This window comes from Chlorocebus sabaeus, chromosome 25, assembly GCF_047675955.1.
Source record: "Chlorocebus sabaeus isolate Y175 chromosome 25, mChlSab1.0.hap1, whole genome shotgun sequence".
Classification (NCBI taxonomy): domain Eukaryota; kingdom Metazoa; phylum Chordata; class Mammalia; order Primates; family Cercopithecidae; genus Chlorocebus; species Chlorocebus sabaeus.
Window position 1 is genome coordinate 13,215,122 of NC_132928.1, and position 21,268 is coordinate 13,236,389.

A 21,268-nucleotide genomic window follows, 5' to 3' on the forward strand; every position below is an offset into this window, starting at 1 on the left:
GCAAGTCTTTTTAACATAAAAGCATTAAAAGCATAAGTAGTTTCAGGCTCACAGCAACATTGAATGCGAAGTACAGTGATCTCCCAAACATGCTGTACCCCCACGTACCCACAGCCTCCCCCTCTATTAAAGCCCTGCACCAGAGTGGCGATATATTTGTTAAAATTTCCAGACCTACATTGATACATCATTATCACTCAAAGTCCATAGCAGAATAGCATGTTGAATGGTTTGCTATCATTTTAATTAAAATGTTAGCATCCAACCTTTCCATTGCATGACCTTAAATCTCACTCTCTCCTCCCCCTCTCAACCCCTCCCCTTTCCAAACCCTTTTATTTGCCATTTCAGCTCCTTCACTAATTAGAGTACCAATTACTCCTTTTGCATTTAAGCCAAAAGCACTTGAACAAAGAGACTATTTGCAGAGATAAAGTTGATGTCCAAACAGCGGATTAGTTTATTTAGAAGTGTATGCAATTAAAGATTTTGTGCAGGTATCTATGGGTGTTTTGCATAAAAGTTTGATAGAATTGGCTATTCTGGGCTCTTGTCACATAAACAAAAATCTCATAGCTTTTTAATCATGTAATCCAAGAGTTACCAAACTACAACCTGTGGGTCAAATTGGCTGGCCACCTGTTTTTATAAATAAAGTTTTATTTAGACACAGCCATGCTCATTTGTTTATATATTGTCTGAGGATGCTTTTGCATTTCGGCATTAGAGTTAGGCAGTTGTGACAGCAACCATTTGGCCCACAGAACCAAAACATTTGACTTGCAGAGAAAAAAACATTCTCTAGCTATTTACAGAAAAAAAAATGCTAATCCCTAATATATGCAGTTATTAGGCTACTTGCTTGATTTATTAGTCTAGAATATGACTGGCAAATTTTTGTTATCCTACATTGGGAAAGTAGACCTGAAAATCACCAACCGGATACCAATACCCAAGACAGTAAATTCAAGAAATATTTGATCCCAGTAGCTTGAATTATATCCACATATAATTCTTTGTTGTTACATGTGGTTTTAATTATTTCTCCCCCTTGTACTCATTTTGCTTTATTTCCAAATATAGCCATAACAAATTTAATTTGTGTATAAAGAAGTAACATATCCTCAAAAACCCTGTAAAAGCATGGCAATCAGAGCTGTTATATGTATTGGACAAACTATTATGTACACCTGTGAGCACCCTGGGAAATATCATCACAGCACAAAATGACACTATGTAGGTTTATATGTAGATAAACACATGGAGATATCATTGAGCTATTAAAATACTGTTTTCAGTCTTCCCAACTGAACAAAGTAAAGAAGAAAGAAAGTTACTTAAGAAAAACTGCTGAAATGTGTTTATTGTAAAATAAAAGTTTATGCACTTAAAATAATAAAGGTAGTAATTTCTTACAGGTGCATCAGACAAAAATCAGCTTCTTTATCAATGGCGTGGAGAAGGATCATACACCTTTCGATGCAAGAACTCTAAGTGGTTCAATTACAGATTTTGCATCTGGTACTGTGCAAATAGGACAGAGTTTAAATGGTAAGTTTCCGACTTCAGAATGTTATTTATTTCATCCAATTACATTGTTCTTAAAAATGCATCAAACAAGTAATATTTTAAAATATCTACGTGTATTCATCTTCTAAGGCTACTGAGCAAATTACCAACTGGGTGGCAGATTAATAAAAGTAAAACTTATTTTTTCACAGTTTTGGAAGCTGAAAGTCAGAAATTAAGGGTTCAGCGGTGTTGGTTCCTTCTGGAGGCTCTTAGGGCAAATCCATTCCATGTCTCCCTCTTGGTGGTGGCTGCTGGCAATCCTTAGTGTTGCTTTACTTGCTGCTTCCCAACTGCAATCTTTGCCTCAGCCTTCATGTGGCCCTCTCCTCTGACTCTTCTCCCCTTTACCTCTGTTATAAGGACACTTGTCATTGGATTTAGGGTCCACTCACAGTCAGGAGGATCTCACCCTGAGTTCCTTAATTATACTTGCAAAGACTCTTTTTCCAAATTAAGGTCACAGTTACAGGTTCCAGGTGGATAATAGATCTTTTGGGGTCTACTATTTAACTTACTACATTTGGGAAGCTTTCAAATAGAAACTTCTTTATTCTGATTAGTTTTTAAGTAATTTCAATGTGTAATAAACTATATTTCCTCTCTGTCTCTCTTTTTTGAGGGGTTTACATTTTAATGTACAGCATTGTTAAAGTAGGACTACAAAGTATTAGATGAAACCTGAGAAATAGTGTTAATATGTAATTAACTGGACTAATGTTTACATTTATTACATTAAAAATGAGCCATATAGTTTAAGAAGATATCATATACTATATATTGAATAAAACCAGAAGTTGAAATAAGAAATTATCTTGAAATACCTAGTACAATGGTCTTTAAAATGCCTACATATTAAAATAAAAATATTATTTTATATTATTATATAATATATGCTCATTATAAAAAAATCTAAACAATATGGAACTCTGTGAAATAAAAAGTATTTTTCATATTTCTATCTTCAGAGATAGATATAGTTGAACTTTTTTATACTCCTCCAGATTTTTAGTACATTTTTAGCTAGAGATATAGTTATAAATATATTTTTCCAAAAATAAAATTACAATACATATGCTTTCTCTGAGCCCTCTAAAAATAAATACTTCTCCTTCAAATGTTATAAACAACATTCCATGTCAATGTATCTTCTCATTTAGATATATGTTCTCATTTAAGATGGCTGCATTGTGTGCAATTGTATAGTTGCTATCCATATTTCTTAAGTTCCTGTAGTGAACATTTAGGGTTTCTTTAATGTTTCAGTATAATTAGCAGAAAATATTATATATATCTACATATATGTTTATATCTGTGTCTATATCTACATTTCTATTTATATATATCAACTAACAACCTATCAATCATATACATAGACATATACATACATACATATGTATTTGAGCAGTTACCTGATTGCACAGTTCCTTAATATTCTATACATTGGTGCCAACCTGCGTGAGTTCATATCCCATTTCCTCACTTACTAGCTATACGGCTGGCAAGGTATTTTAATGTCTCTGAAGTGTAGTCACCCTGACTTTAAAATGATGGTGATGATAATATTGATACCCCATAGAGGCAATGTAAGGATCAAATGAAGCAATGTCATATAAAACATTACTGTGTTTCAAGCACCTGCCATGTAGTAGATACTCAATATTTATTTGTTAAATGAATGAATGAATGAAGTGCTAAGCACAATGCCTGTATATAAACTATATTTTCTCTCTCGGGCATAGGGCTGGATTTTAATGTACAGCATTGTTAAAATAGGACTTGATACAGTATTAGATGAAAACTGAGAAATAATATTAACATATAATTAACTGGACTATGTAGTTTATATTTTCTCACACTAAAAATTTGCCATGTAATTTAAGAAGATAACATATATTCTATATATTGAAAAAAACCAAGAATGTGTACTAAACTATATTAGTAAATAATAAGATGATTATTATTTTATTATTATTATTATTTTGAGATGGAGTTTCGCTCGTCGCCCAGGCTGGAGTGCAGTGGTACAATCTTGGCTCACTGCAACCTCTGCCTCCCAGATTCAAGCGATTCGCCTGCCTCAGCATCCTGAGTAGCTGGGATTACAGGTGTGTGCCACCACACCTAACTTTTGTATTTTTAGTAGAGATGGGGTTTCACCATGTTGGCCAGGCTGGTCTCGAACTCCTGGCCTCAGATGATCCACCCACCTTGGCTTCCCAAAATGCTGGGATTACAGGCGTAAGCCACCACACCTGGGCGTAAATAATACTATGATTATTATTAATGTTATTATAATTATTTCCCTAAAATAGAAATAATTACATAGAGATTGAATGGCTGGGTTGAAGTACATGGTCATTTTATATTTTAATACATATTACAGAGATTGCTCTAATGCATAACAACAGGCTACCTCCAGAAAGGCTGTGAAAATTTATAACCTCATTAAAATATATAGCCAAGTACTTGTTTCCTTAAACTCTAACCTTACAAATTATCCACTTTTTTTTCACCCGTGCCATTCCTCTAAGTGAAAAATATTGTTGAATATTGACTTAGAATTATTTGGCCATTAATGAGTTTGAGTAACTTTTTACATATGTCTTGATCATTTGCATTTCATTTGTGAATTCCTTATTCATACAATGTGTCCATATTTATACTCTATAATTCCTTATTTATTTATAAAAACTAATTTATGTTAAGAATGTTATGCTGTATGTGTTTTCTTCAGTTTTTAGATGGCTTATGAACTTTGTGATCTAGACATTTTAAAGTAATCTTTTAAGATTTAAGCAAAACAAAACATGTATGCAAGATAGTGCATAAATATTAAAGGTATAGCTTGATGAGTTTTTAATATTTATGTACACCTGTGTAATTCTAATTTAGAAAAAGTTGTAGAACATTTCCAGAATCTCAGAGTCCCCTAATGAACATCCACTATAAAGGTAAAAACAGAATAGCATCAATGTAGCCCTCTATAACTAGAGATTAATGTTGCCTATTCTTGAACTATCACACAAATAAAATCATGAAGTAGGTACTCTTTTGTGTTCTTTTTGCTTAACACTATGCCAATAAGAGTTTTCCATAGTGTAGGCAGTTATATTTTTAGCTTTAGGAAATACTTCTGAAAAGTTTTCCAAAGTGGGTGACCCGACAAGCAATATTTGAGGATTTCAGTTGTTCCACATCCTTACCAACTCTTAGTATTGCCAGATGGTATCATTCTTTGTCATTCTGGTAGCCAGGGAGTGCCTTTCCTGATCATTAGTGATACTCAGATCTTTTCATGGGCTTATTTGCCAAGTGAATGTGCTTTTTTGTGAAGCCTTTTGCCAATATTTAATTGGACAATTTGTGTTTTTCTTAATAATTTATTGGAGGTTTTCAATATTTTGAATATGAGTTCTTTGACAAATGCATGATAGCAAATACGGTCCTTCTGGGCTAAGGCTTATAGTCTCATTCTCTTGATAGTATTTGTTGATAAGCAGAGCTTCTTAATTTTAATGAGTCTAATTTAGTCATTGTTCTATACTTAATACTTCTTGTGTTCTGTTTAGACGATTTCTGCAAACCCTGATATCTTGAAGATATTCTCCTACAGTTTATTCAGGAAGCTTTATTATTTTACTTTTCAAATTTTGGTTTATGTTCTATCTGGAATAGATTTTTTGAGATTATATAAAGTAGGGGTCAAATTTTTTTCCCACCTGTATGCATAATTAACCTAGAAAACCTTGCTTCTTGAAACAAATCATTGTTTCTACCATTCTGCAGTGGTAACGTCATGAATCAGGTATCTGTACCTGTGAAGATGGATTTGTTTCTGAACTTTTCTGCCCCAGTGATCTGTCTGTCTGGCTATACTTGGATCAAAATATTTAGTTTTAATTACTGTAGCTTCATACATGTCTTCATATCTAATAGTTCTCCACCTTTTTTTTTTTTTAAGATTGCCTTGGCTATTATATATGAATTTTAGAAACAGTTTTTCAATTTTCATTTAAAAATTCTGTTAGATTTAAATTACTAAGTTGCATTTGGGAGAATGGACATCTAGACAATATCAAGTATCCAGCCCATAAATGTAATATATTCCTTGATTTCTCCCAGCAATGTTTTAAGTTTTCTGTGTAGAGGTCTCACTCTTATTTGTTAAACTTGTTCAAACACATTCATTAGTTTTACTTTTTAATAGACTGTATTTTTTAGAGCAATTTTAGAGTCACAGAAAAATTGAGTAGAAAGTATAGAGAGTTCCAGTATTCTCTCTGCTCCTACACATGCACAGCCTTCCCCGTTGTCAGTATCCCTCACCAGAGCAGTTTATGGTATATTTGTTACAACTGATGAACCTACATTGACACATCATTATCACCCACAGTCCATAGTTTACATTAGAGTTCACTCTTGGTGTTGTACAATGACAAGTATTCACTACTCCAGTATCCTCCAGAGTAGTTTCACTCCCTAAAAATCACTGATCTTTTCACTGTCTCTGCATTTTCATCTTTTCCAGAATATCATATAGTTGGAATAAAAAATAATGTAAATAATATAGCCTCAGATTGGCTTGTTTCACTGAGTATCATGCATGTAAGATTTCTCCATGTCTTTTCATGGCTTGGTGGTTCATTTCTTCTTAGTACTAAATAATATTCAATGGTTAGATATAGCATAGTTGATTTATTCATTCACCTACTGAAGGACATCTTGGTTGCTTCCAAGTTTTGGCAATTATGAGTAAAGTTGCTATAAACATCAGTGTGTAGGTTTTTGTGTGAACATAAGTTTTCAACTTATAAATACCAAAGAGCGCAATTACTGGATCGTATGGTAAGATATGTTTAGTTTTGTGAGAAACTGTAAAATTGTCTTCCAAAATGACTATATCATTTTACATTCCCATCAGCAGTGAAAGAGAGTTCCTGTTGCCCCACATCCTCACCAGCATCTGGTATTGTCAGTGTTCTGGCTTTTTGGCCTGTTAGTTTTTATGCAATTATACTTAGTATTGTTTTTGAACTTCATTTTCTAATTTTGTTACTATTACATTAAAATATAATCAGTTTTTATATTTACCTATGTTCAGTGACCTTGTCAAACTCATTATTAATTCTAATAGGTACACAGTCCTATCATTTGCACATATCAGGAACTCAATTCTTTTTGAATGTTTGTAATAAATGTATGTATTGGACATGCCATAAATACCTCCTATAGATATTTCTATCTGATGCACTTATTAATTCCAAAATAATATAAAATATTAGTTTTGTTTTTCTCTATGGCCTGAGTTATTAGACCAATGTCTAGTTTTAAAAAAGAAGGTATATATTTTTGATATTCAAAACACTGTGGTTAAATTGCCAAGCTCTGGTTTAAATATAACCCAGGTGTGATTCTTTGATCAAAATATTTACTCTTTTTAAGTCTGGTTTCTAATCTATTAAATGGTGTTTTAATATGTAATTCATAGGAATCTTATAAGAATTATGTGAGATGTTGTATGTTTAGAACATATTGCTTGTTGTATAGTAAATGTGCATTAAGTGGTAACTATTTTTAAACTCTTTGAACATCTATTTTCTTATTGTGAAACAATAAGATAAGGATAACACTATCTTTCCATATGATTGTTGTACCAATCAAAAGAGAAAATATGAAGACTCTATTACTTTAGTTTGTGTATGCTCTTAGATCAAGCTAAACGTATGTGAAGAAGCAATATTTTAAGGAACTTATATATTTAGGAACTTGGTTTGAGTAATTAGTATATTGTATAATTTTATGAAATACTATGTGTGCAGAATTTTTAAATAACACATTAAATCTTGTGAGCCTTATTTCAATATTTAATCCCCATTAGTACTTCTAAAAGTGTTTTATTGCACCAAATGTTGCTCAAAGTATTTGATAGTGCCATAAATTAGTCCACTATGCACTGTAGGGTTAAAATGGCTTGCTTCTATTCTACTTCAGTATACTAAATGTTGGATTAATGCTTCAAAACGACAGTGTGAACTGAAGATGTTATTTTTAAACTGTGTAGAAATAAATTTCACTTCTGATTAGAAAACATGTAACAGGAAACCGGTTTATTTCAAATATTATTTAGTTTTTATTACAATTTTCTCCTTTACGTTCTGGGCATTTAAGGGCTACAGAAAGAAAAAGATATTTTAAATAATTTTTATCTTTATTCTATCAATTTATATGTACAGTCGTACCTACTGTATCTTTTCTCTAATTAGAGATGGCATATAGACTGGCTCATTACTTCTGCCTAATGAGCCAGGCTCCATGCCACCTCTCTAATCAGAAAAGAGATAGGTACGGAATGTTCCTATGGACTAGTATAAATCATTTTCTTTCTCTTGCTTGCTCCTTTTTTTAATCAAAAAATTAAGTCACTGTCCTCCATACTTTTGTCCATATCCAAGATGGTTTCATTCAAAAGAGGTAATTGTGCAAGCAGTTACAGAGCTGAGTTAAAGGAGCTCTCATGCAGTGCCAGGCCGGCTGTCTCTGCTTTGGAACAGACACTGCCTCAAACACAAGCACATCAAATGAAGGCCTACAGCAGATCAAGATGGATCTTTTCTGCCTTTCTCTGATTAGGTTTGACTTGGTTTTGTGTTTCTGCACCCAGAAAGTAACAACCTTCCACATGAGTGTTGGCTACTACAGAGCTTTTTCTTTGGGTCTTATCTCTAGCATAACTGCCTAGAAAAATATGTTGCCAGTGACACTTTCTGTTACTGCAGGACTTGTCGTTGCTTTCCCTGGAAAATTAATCAATGGACCAAATGCATGCTTTTTAATGAACCCTCATCTATCCTTATTAGTGGTATAATCTGATTTGATCAGGCTGATTTTTATCATACAAATAGAAACACCTTAGACCATCTATATCAACTAAAGTGTGACGACTCCTTTTTAGAACATTTTCTTTTCGTTGTAGATTTATTTTAGTGCTTCCAGTTGGATATATAACCTAGAGCACTTGTGTTAGCAGATATGTAGTTATGAGGAGTCACCAATGTCATCGTGGTAATAGACCATACTAACTCTCCAAATTTTGGATTTAAAATTACAGAGCTATGTGAATCAAAACTTTTCTGAGTTATTTCTGAACTCATGTATCAGCAGAGTTCTAGTTGTCGATTAAAGGTGAGAATTTCTACATTATACATTCAAATGTGCATAGCACTTTCTTAAAAAGATCTTTGGTCATTAAGGAATCAATAAATATTTGTTGAGTGTCTGTTAAAGTGAATACGCAGGGAAGAAAAGGATCATAGTCTAAAGTTAACTCCTAGTTGTCTTTCTTTCTGTGTTTTCAGTGTTGTGTGTCTTAGCCCCTATGCTTGTACTTGATTCTAAAATTGGAATGCTACTTCTAATTTCTACCAGTTTCCCATGGGTTCACATTTCTAACCTCTGCTAGATATACAAACTCCATTTTAGTTCAGCTGAAATCATGCTAATTTTTTCTCAGAGAGAATTATTTTGGGAATTAGATAAAAATAAAAGAAATTTAAAAATTATTGAAATTGACTAAGAGAATGGAATGGAAGAAGAGTACAGGAATACAGTATATAGATAGAGAGGAGTTTACTTAAAGTTAGTTTCAGAACACTGCAGACAAGATATCTAGCAATATTATCAGACAAGTTATGTTGTATATTTAAAAAGAGGCTAATGTAGCTCTCACAACCATGCTAAGTAAAAACTGCTGATTAATTAAAATTTGAGTGCAATATATGCAATCATAAGGTAGTAAAGGAAAGTGGAGGCAAATGTTTCTATAATTCTAGCATATTAAGGACCCTTATTAGCACGATATCATGTCCAGAAATGCTAAAGGAAAATATTGAATCATCTGACTAACAAACTGGAATTTTAAAATTCAAACAATGATTATCATTTTGTACTTGATAGTTTGGAAAGAACTAAAAAAGAGATTAGACGCGTGTTGGAAAGAGTTTGGGGTAACCTGGAAAACTATGAAAAGTAAAAATGTGAAAGCTACTTAATCCAAGATTTCTACTTCCAGGACATTATCTCTAGAATATTATTAGACGAAGTCTTAAATACATACTCAAAATGTTTATTGTAGAATTAAAGTAACAAATAACTGGAATCAGTTAAAACTTCAAAAAGGAATTGATTTAATAAATTATAATTTATGCCTACTATGGAATAGTATACACCATCAAGAGGAATGAAATATGTCTCTACGTAGATGGCAATGGGTTCACGATGTGTTATTACATGAAACAAACAAGATTGTATAGTACAAAATTCTATAAATTTAATGTATGTGTTATTATAAAGATATATATACACATATTATTTAAAGGTCTGGAAGGAAATATGCCAAAATGTTGTTCAGAATGTTAGTAATGTTAATCTCTATGAGTGGGATTGCAAATAATTGCCTTTTAAATTTCTTTTTGTGCAATTTTTTTCAGTAGACTATAATTTTATAATAAGAATTAAAAATATTTTCCAATTTTGGAGAAATATTAAATGGAAGCATTTTCAGAATGGATTTATTCTATGAATGTAACAAGTTCAACCAGAGACGTCTAATATGTATAGTATAGAGGGCGATCTTGAAAATGTTAGTCATTTAAATTCTGTACTTGTCACATGGATTCAGGAAACACAAACATTCCTTGGACATTTAACTCATTGTACATACAAATTATTATTACTATAATAATTAGTGCCTGATAAGCAAAGCATGAGATTTAGAATCAGACAGATTTGGGTTTGAATTCTAGTTCGGCTTCTTAACAGCCAAGTGAATTTGGCAAATAATTTCCAATTTCCTAATATGTTTTCTCATTTATAAAATGTGTTTTATTATTACATACTTTTCAGGGTGATCAGAGAGCTTATAAATAATACATGTTTGATTCGTGTTAGGTATTCAATAAAATTTTGCTATCATAAATATTATTGTTAATTTAGTTATTGTTTAAGTTTATTGACTGTGATACTTACGTATTTTAAAATAATGGCCATGACCGTATTTATTTTATTTTTATTTTTTTGGCTGAAAATCAAAATTAACTTAAGGTGAGGGAGAAAAAAGTCCAGTTTAGATTCATCACATAGAAGATATTTTAAAATTCTGTGTTTTGTCTATGTAAACCCCACAAAATAATTTCTCTGTCTTTTTAAAGATCTGCCCTTTCTAGTGTTCTTCATTGTTTCCTGTTTATCCTCACTTCCACCTGATGCTATTTCTTCTTAACCTGAAGAACCTCCCTCCCTTTTCATTGCTTGTAGCTCAGGCTGCTGAAGCAAATTCTCTCAGCTTTTGTAACAATGTCTTTACTTTTGCAGGATATTTTCATTTGATATAGAATTCTACATTGATTACTATTATTTCTTTTAGAACTTCAAAGATGTTTCATTGTCTTCTTGCCTTCATTATTTCTGGTGAGATATCAGCCACTATTTATATAAATGTTTTCTTGTATACTATATGTTTGTTTGTCTGTTTGCTTATTTTCTTGTTTGTTTTTGAGGCAGTCTTTCATTCTGTCAACCCAGGCTGGACGAAAGTGGTGTGATCTTGGCTCACTGCAACCTCTGCCTCCTGGGTCCAAGTGATTCTCATGCCTCTGTCTCCCGAGTAGCGGAGATTACAGATGTATGCCACCATGCCCAGATAATTTTTGTATTTTTAGTAGAGACCGTGTTTCACCATGTTGGCCAGACTGGTCTCGAACTCCTGACCTCAGATGATCCACCCTCCTCAGCCTCCCAAAGTGCTGGGATTACAAGTGTGAGTCACCACGCCTGGCTTATATATTGTTTTCCACTTGATGCTGTTAAGATTTTCTTTCTATCTTTCATGTTATCAGTTTCACTATGATATGCCTAGGCATGGTTTTCATATATTTGTCCTGCTTGAGGTTTGCTTGAATTCTTGGATCTGTAAGTTGGTGTTTTCATTACATTTGGGAGTTCTGATAGTTGTATCTTCAAACTTTTCTTTCTTTTTTTCCTTTTTTTGCTTCATTTTCTTTCTTCGTTCTTCGATAATAAGACTCTAGTAGATTTATGCTAGAGCACTAGAAAGTGTCCCATAGGTATTGGATACACTTGTGTTTGTTCCTTTGTTTTCATTTTCCCCACTCTTTTTTGTGTTTCAGTTTGGATATTTTCTATTTGACTTGTCTTGATTTCACTCATCATTTTCTGTTTTGTGTCTAGGCTGCTGCTAAGCCCATCTAGAAAATTGTTGATTTCTAAATTATACTTTTCATTTCAAGTATTTTCATCCGACTATGTTTTGTAGACTTCATCTATTGGCTCAAATTCACCCATCTATTCACATATATTATTCGCTATCACCCCTAGATCTTTTAGCTTTTATATTATGGGTATTTTCAAATCCCTATTTGATGATTCCAATATCTGGGCCATGTCTGTATCTCCTTCTATTGACTCTTTCCTCTCTTTACAAAGGGCCACATTGTATTGATTTCTGGTGTGTCTTAAATGTTTTTATTGTATGATAAACACTTTGCGTAAAAGAATGAAAGAGGTGGAAGTAAATTATATTTTTGTGTTTTTCCCTTTACAAAGAAGAGCACTGCTGGTTCTATGAGACCCCTTGAATGGGATGGGCAGTAGAAAAGAAAAAAATATCAAGCTGATTTGAAGTTGATCTGTATGTGGGCTTTACTACAGTTTTAATATTATTTAGCTCACTATTGGTTTCAGATATCTGTGGACAGAATTGAAAATAGTTAGACACATGTGTGGTGGGGCCTCCTTAGAATTCTAGTCTGTCATTCTGGCCTCTATATGGCTGCTTCCTTCTTACTCCTTCTATGCCTGAATCCTCTGTATCTCACCTCTCAGCTAAGTATGGGAGCAATCCTGGGTCTTATCCAATGAGTTATATATCCAATAAATTCTTGTGTTTCCTGTGAAAGGCTTATTACTTTCTAGAATTTAATTCATTTAGTTTTTTGTGTGTATCCTACATTTTGATGGGTTAAAAAATGATGACTTTAGGGCTTATCTGGCTTGTTTTGGTTGTTAGATTGACAGTAAAGTGATGGTCCCTTACAACATTTTACATTTAAAGCAGATGTTGAACTATTATAACAACATCTAATTTATACCCCCCCCTCCTTTTTTTTTTTGGCACAACTCTGTCTGTACTTAACTCTCCAACCCTCTAAATTGTTTCAGCTATGGCTGGTCACTGACTCTGAACAAAAAAGGTGCATATTACTTGGCCCCAAAGATTATTTTGGTAGAATTCAGGCACTGACATTTTAATTACCTCCTCTAATTTTTCATGGGGGTTGTCAGCTTTTGTGGGCCCTAATTTTATCTCTGACTTTTAACTTTTATATCTGTTTATTTGGTTTGTCTGAAATCTGTTTACTGCTAATACTTAAAACTGAAACATGTTTTTTAAATAAATCTAGCAATTGGATCTTGTTTTGCTAATGATCATGTGGCATCATTGAATCTCAGTGCCCCCAGCAGCTCTGTTTGTTCAGTTTGTATAGCACATGCATTTCTTGTGTTTCTTTTTCTGTCAGATACATGATCATATTGATCAGTGTATACCCCTTATACCCTGAGTCCAAAAATTCCTCAACCCTCCTGGGATCTTCAAATGATTTAACAACTTTCCACTATCTCTCACTTTTTGATGTGGTCTCTTCCCTTCTTACTTAGCTTAAGTTTCATGGTCGGTTATTATAACCACTTCTTTTCATGGAACTGGACTTCTCTGCCTTTTTTTCTTCACTTCTCCTATGATCTTGGCACTACCACAGCACAGGTTAAGTATACCCAAACAGGATGACTCTTCCCACCTTAAACTCATGACCATGAGCTTCCTATGTTTCCTGAGGCTGACCTGTAATCATTCCATATTTCCCTCATTCATTCACTTTCTCCTGTCTTATGCCAACTATTTATACATTTTCTTTTCTCCTTATCCCGATCGTCACTGACTATATGACTTCTAACCTCACTACAAAAATTAACAAAAAGAATAAAAGAGCTTCTATAGATTTCCACTGCTTTATTTATCCACCACTGGCAAACAATCTATTAATAGATCTGATCAAGAATATTCTTGCCTCATTTTCTCCAATTTACTTCTGTGTTGTAAAATTTTCTTGTATTAATGGAACACTTTCAAGGGAATAAAGGCACATTGTTATTTTTCCATTAAAAATTATTACTGACTCTCCCCCATGTCTTCCACTAGCCATTTTTTATTTATATGCTCCCCTTTTAGCAAAACTTCACTAAAGTATATTCAACCATAGGAGCCTTTAATTCCTATTTTCAAATTCCAACGTCTACACTCAGACTTTAGCTCACCACTGCACTTAAGCTACACTTATCAAATCTCTACTCACCTTCACATTATAAATCTAATAGTTAATTTCAAGCCTTTATTTTTTTGACCTATTAACATCATTTAATGGAGTTGATCACTCCTTCCTCCTTGGTGTACATTCTTCACTTGGCATCTAACACTCCATCATCTCTCTGAGTTTCTAGTTGCTGTGTTTCCGTTTGATTTGCTGGTTCCTCTTCATCTGCTTGACATCTTAAGGTACCCCAGGCCTTAAGACTTAACTCTGCTCCCATGTCTACAGACACTCACTCCCTTAAAGATCACCTCTAGTCTTGTAGCTTTAAATGTCATCTAAGTGACTTGACCTCCAAATATAAATCTCCCCACCCAGGCATCTTTCCTCAACTCAAGACTATTCTGTTACATGTATCAAACTACCAAAAGTCTCTATTTGAATGTTTAAATTACATTTCAAAATTAAACTTACTTTTTTCAAAATGGAACTGGTTTTCTTAAGATCTCCCACTTTGATCCATACACTACTTTTTCCATGGTCTTCCTCATCTCAAGTGAAGGCAATTTCATTTTTCCACTACGACAGAGAAAAAGACGTGGAGTCATCCTTGTCAATTCTCTTGTTCAACATTTTTTGTTTCACAAAATCTTGTTGGTGTTATCATCAGAATATATCCAGACTTTGAATCCTCCTTAGTATTTCCACTAGAATCATCCCAGTCCAAGTTATGGTTGCTGCTTTGCCTGGATTACTGTATTGTCTTTTAACTACTTCCACCCTGACACTCCACTTTATTCTCAACACAGCAGCCATAATTGTTCTGTTAAATATCAGTGATGCATATTACTTCTCTGCTCAAAATGCTCTATTGTTTCTCCATTTTACCGGAGTAAAAACCAGCATTCTTACTATGACCTACAAGACCTAATTGAGCTGACTGCAGTTACTTCTCTGGCTTTATTTCTTACATCTGTTTATTTTGTTCTCCTTGTTTTACACACATTGGCCTTCTTGCTGATTTTTGACTATGTGAGGTGCACTTCTGCCTTGATACCATTGGCTGTTCTTTCAACCTGAAACTTTTCACCTCCTGATATCCATCAGGCTGACTCCCTTACCTGATTAGGTCTGTTCAATACCAGTTTCTTAAATACACCTTCCTTATCACCCTATTTACATCTGCAAACACCAACTACCCACTTTGGGTCTCATTATGTTGCTCTATTCTTTTCCATATCACTTAGCATCTTTAATGTATTATACAGTTGACTTATTTTTGTTGAATGTATCTGTTTTTGCCTCTATAATATAAAAGTGAAAGCAAGATTTTTTTAATTTGCATTACTCACTGATATATCCCAGGAGCCAGAAGATTGCCTATCACATGGTAGCTACTCAATACATATTTTCCAAGTAAATGAATGGATGGGCAGCTTCCATGCAGCATTAAGCCTGTGGGTGTGCAGAATGCAAGAGTCGAGGCTTGGGAGCCTCTGCATAGATTTCAAAGGATGTACAGAAAAGCCTGGGTGTCTAGTCAGTGTCTTGCTTCAGGGGCGTAGCCCTCATGGCCCTAGAACCTCTATTAGGGCAGTGAAAAGGGGAAATGTGGTGTTGGAGTCCCCACAGAGTCCCCTCTAGGGCATTGCCTTGTGGAACTGTGAGAAGAGGGCCACCATATTCCAGAACCCAGAATGGTAGCTACTGGCAGCTTTCACCCTCAGCAAGGAAAAACTGCAGGCACTCAGTGCCAGCTTATGGGAGCAGCCACTGGAGCTGAACCCTGCAAAGCCATAAGGTAGAGCTTCCCAAGGCCTTGGGAGTCCACTCCTCCCACCAATGTGCCCTGGATATGAGACGTGGAGTAAAACGAGATAATTTTGGAGTCATTAAATTTGATGACTGCCCTTTTGGGCTTCAGACTTGCACAGGGGCTGTAGCCTCTTTTGCTTGGCTGATTTATCCCATTTGGAACAGAAATATTTACCCAATGCTTGTACCTGATTTATACTTTGGAGGTAAATAACTGGGTTTTTATTTTACAGGCTCATAAGTAGAAGGGAATTGCCTTGTATCAGAAGAGACTTTGGACGTTGAAGTTAATGCTGGAATGAGTTAAGACTTTGGGGGACTGTTGGGAAGGGATAATTGTATTTTGCAACATGAAAAGGACATGAAATTTTGGAGAGGCCAGAGGCAGAATGACATGGTTTGGATCTGCATCCCCATGCATGTTCAGTTGTAATCCCCAGGGTGGAGGTGGTGCCTGCTGGGAGATGATTGGATTCTGGAGGTGGATTTTTCATGAATGATTTAGTACCATCTCCTTGGTGCTGTCCTCATGATAGCGAATGAGTTCTCACAAGATCTGGTTATTTAAAAGTGTGTGGCACCTCCTCCCACTTTGCTCCTGCTTTCCACATGTGACGTACCTGCTTCGCCTTCACCTTCTGCCATGATTGTGAGCTTCCTGAGGCCTCTCCAGAAGCCAAGCAGATATTAGCACCATCCTTCCTGTAAAGCCTACAGAACCATGAGTCAACTAAAACTCTTTTCTTTATAAATTACCCAGTCTCAGGTATTTCTTTATAGCAATGCAAGAACAGACTAATACATTATGCTTTGTTACTGATGTCTAAAAATATTTTTTTTTAAAAATTAAAAGCAAGTTTATTAAGACAGTAAAGGAATAAAGAATGGCTACTCCACAGACAGAGCAGCTCCAAGGACTGCTGGTTGCCCTTTTTTTTTTTTTTTTTTTATGGTTGTTTCTTGATTATATGCTGAACAAGGGGTGGATTATTTATGAGTTTTCCCTGAAAGGGGTGATCAATTCTCAGAATTGAGGATTCCTCCCCGTTTTAGACCATATAGGGTAACTTTCTGATGCTGACATGGCATTTGTCAACTGTCATGGTACTGATGGAGGGTAGCAGTGAGGATAACCAGAGGTCACTCGTATTGCCTTCTTGGTTTTCAGGGGTTTTAGCTGACTTCTTTACTGCAATCTGTTTTATCAGCAAGGTCTTTATGACCTGTGTCTTGTGCCAACCTCCTATCTCATCCTGTGATTTAGGATGCCTTACCCTCTTGAGAATGCAGTACAGTAGGCCTCAGCCTTATTTTATGGAGCCCCTATTCAAGATGGAGTTGCTCTGCTTCAAAAGCCTCTGACAATTCCCCCCTCCTTTTTACAAGAAAGCTCTTAATCTTAAGGGTTGTAGAGGGATGAAGATCCATCTTCTCTAACTTCTTCAACCTGAATAGGGGTGATGATATTCCTGCCTAATAATTAGGGTCTTTTGTCTTTGGGGTAGAGAGGAACTCAATCAGAAGGCGTCGGTATGCCAAAGTCCTTTCAGAATGCTTGACTTCTGACAAAAGATGATATCTGGAAGATTAATTTAATTTAATTTAATTTAAGAAAACATTCAGTAAGCTTATCCTACACAAAGAGTATAACAGCAATATATTCCACAACAATAAAGCAAAATAAATAAAATTATCACAACTAAACTAAATTAGAAGACTTTCCATGAACTGGGCAACTGTTGGAACCAAGCTGATATGGGGTTGCTAGACAATCCCAGTATGTGCCCAGAATTAGAATATTGATCCAGATTTTTACATTACCTATTCATTTTGTTTCTTTTGAATAGTAGTCAGAGATCACTGGATGGTTCACAGAAATAAGCAGAGTCTGTCTAAACTGCAGAAAAAACCTTAAACACAACTAATGAGACTAGAATCTAATAACAGATGTACCATAGTTTTTGAAGCGATTCTTTTTTCTTTCCAGTCTCCCATTTTTACTAAAGACAAATTATAATGGAATCGATTTGTGTGCAAAAATGAGCTTTAGTCTTATACTTTGCCTGATTACTTGTATAAAATGCACAAAAATAATTATTTTTCACACAGGATGTTTAAATTGGCTTTGATGGAACTTTGTTCCATAAAAAGGAATCTCAGATAAGACCTTGTTAAAGCTGAGCCCAGCCGTGGGTTTGTACAATGAAATACCTATTGAGTTGGGTAAATTCCTTTACTCTTGAGATCCCACGATATCCTGGGGCTCCTGAGTCTGTCAGAAAGTGACATTCTTTCCTTATCACAGCTCAGGAACCCTGTGCAGGGAATGTGTAGACAAAGAATGGGACCAGTTTTCCCAAGGGGTTTTTATTGGCGTTAGAAGTCAAGATTGATTCCTTAAAGAAAAGCACACCATTCCAGTCAAAGTCTTGGTAAAATAATGAATTTTTCCAATTGTGACCTGTTACAAAATAAAACAGATTTTTATTGCATTTATGCAAATATCTATTGTCATAAGTTAAGAATACTCACAAATAGTTTCCAAATTCTGAAGAAGTTATGTAGAGAGAAACAAATATGCTCCAAACTTTGTTCACAGGAATATAATTTACTCAATTGTTAAAAGCTGTAAATAGCTTAAAAGAAAAATTGCCTTGGCTCTGGTAGCAAAACAAAGGATCAGCAACATTTTAAGCAAAAAGTTAAGAAAGATTACTTCAGCTATCTATATTATTCAACCCATGCAATTAACTTCTATTCTGCTTGATATTCATGAACATTTCAGCTCTCCATCAGTACTGAAAGTTTTATTCTCTCTTCTAATGTCACAATCTCCAAAGTTATTAGAAACCTGCATTCAAGAGCACCTGTCAAAATCCTATAGCTGACTATAAACTTATTTTTTAAAGAGGATTAAAACAGGACAATTTGCTATGGATAAAAAAAGTTTTAGAACAGCAATTTTTAAAGGCACAATTGATAAAGAAATTTTGGTGAGTTCTATGGCATACAATGATTTTACTCACAATTGTAACTATTACTGATAAGGTACACTAAGTCATATCAGAATCATAGGACTTTCTCATAATTTCGGAACACAAACCATTAACACATTTAGACAAATACAGTCCAAAGAAAGCAAAGACCATTTCATATTTGACAATGCTTCCTGTATTATATTTATACCAAATAACCTGAATATGCCATTTTGGACTTTAGGCAACATACTATCTAAGAGATTAATTAGCTCAGAAGAAGACATGGTTTATAATTTTATTTTGGAAAGCTTGTCAAATATTAAAGGTTTAAAACACTGGATATCATAAAATATGATTCCAGAGCATCATAAGTCATTTATTCAGCCAAAATAATAACTCAAAAAAATTTTAAAAGGGAAAACCTTTACTCATTAATAGAGGGAAGACTTAGCCCTCCAAACCATCTGTCTCTTTTCTTTCCTTTCTTATATAAAATTTCTTTTTTAAAAACAACGTCTTTGCATAGTTGGGGATATGGCTAATTCCACATGTCTCCAGGCCTTATCTAGAATCTAATGCCTCCAAAGTAGGTAAATTGAACAATTTTCAAAAGTCAAAGAAGCAGTTTATGACCTTAAAGCATTTGGTAAACTTAATATGTGACCTGCCTAATTTAGACCAAATGTCTTTATTTTATCAATAATATTTAAAGCTGTTTTTATTTCCCAAATATTACTAAAGTCACATGAACCAAAAAGGATTACATTTTTTACTTTTCTGGTGAAATATTTGATTTAGACACTTATTATTTTTAAACCAATTAATCAAAGCTCTTTTATATCACATACAAAACACATATAAATACACAGACAGAAAAAGATCCAGTAAGATTTTTCATTTTCCAGTTTCTTAATCTGATTACTGGCTTCAGGGTGGAGCCCTTAGAGGAACAGAGCCAGGAATATATGCAGTTTCTACAGCCTATTAAGCAGGCACAGCTGGAAGACAAACTAGATCTCCAGAAATTAAGGGTTCTGTTTTAATACTAGATTCTGGATCCCCAAAAGAGGGAATTAGCCCACCTCCTATGGGAGTCTTACCTCTCATTGGGGAGTGGGGACATTTCCATAACTTCTAAGTGACCAAGAGCATGCTTCTCTGATCCAAATGTGCACAGAGCCAAGTATTCCATAACTGTCATTAGCCATTGTCAAACGTTTATTTCCTACATAGTTATTGCACACCAAAGCTCTTTCATAATGTGAAGTGTTTTCTCATACCCCCAGAAGTGAAAAACATCAGATAATGCAACGCAAAACACAACACAGCCTTAGATTTGGAGAGGGATCTATCCATTTCCAGTTCCTGGGGTTTCATGAGGAAAACAGATATTTTTTCTCAAAATGGGGTCTGTGGCACTCCTGTTTTTCCCAAGGAGTCCCAGGCTGTCAGAACAAATATCTGCTTTTAATTAAGCTGACTTTTAATGTACTGCTCTTTTTAAAAAGTCCTTTTAAATGTCTTATTACCTGACTTTAGCCAGGCCAAACTGTCAATATTTCTGGCTTTTGAACTTTACCAAAGGTAACCTCCCAGGTGTTCAGAGAAAGGAAAATTCAAGACAGACCATGGAGGGGAAGAGAATCAACAAATGTTCGGGCAGATATCAAACCAGAAAGGACTCATCCCCTAAGCTGGGAATTGAACCCTGAACCTGGGTCACCATTGTGAAAAGAAAGCCTTAGCTACTGAGCTACATGCTGGGCAGTTTCCATTGCTCTTCCCCGGAGTCTAGAGCAACCAATTTTGAGCTTGCAAAGGTTTTAAATGCTCAAGATAATTTTGTAAAGTGAACTATGACATGAACCCCCAAATTCCTGTTTTCTGAATGGTAGAGACCTAGAGAAAGTACTGCTGTGTGGTCACAAGGTCAAACTCCCAAGGACATAACTGGCCAGTTTGCTGGGCTGTCTTGAACAATAGGCTTTTGGGGTCCTAAGCTTGTGTTCTATCCTAAAGTATCCCTCTTTCTAAAGAAAGATACAGAAAGACAAATTCATAGTGCAAAGTACAACAGATTCACTACAGCTTAAGACCAGCCTCACAAATCCTTTTTCACATTAATCAGAATTTTACAGAGGAGATAAACAGTGATTTTTACCGTTCTTTCAACTAGTTTGCACAGAGAGAGAGAGAACAGAAGTCTCACTGGTAAGCAATTCTTACCCTTTTGCTGGCATACCAGGCTTCTGGGTTCCATTACCCTGGGCAGCCCTAGTGACCCAGCTTGCCACACCATAGCCCTGGGGGCCAAGCTGCAACACAAAGGAAAATTGTCTTTTTTTCTCTCCTGGTCAGAGCAAAATATGTGTGACACAGACATTAACCACTCTGCTTAGCACCCAATATCAAACTAGCAGGGCTCAAATTTGCCCCTGGTTGGACCCAGTCATCATTAATCCAACCTCTGACAAGAAGTTTCAACATGTGGTCTCTGGGCAAGATGGTCACCCTGAGTAA

The 21,268-nt window shown here is 34.8% G+C and overlaps 1 protein-coding gene across 2 annotated transcripts in view; it reads left to right on the forward strand.

The window, feature by feature from the left end:
* Positions 1-21,268, forward strand: part of USH2A (usherin) — a 785,943-nt gene that overhangs the window by 58,465 nt on the left and 706,210 nt on the right. For both annotated transcript variants that reach the window (XM_037985560.2, XM_007988447.3), the window contains one exon: positions 1,419-1,551. In XM_037985560.2, coding sequence (XP_037841488.2) covers positions 1,419-1,551 — 133 coding nt within the window. The remainder of the gene's footprint in view (positions 1-1,418; positions 1,552-21,268) is intronic.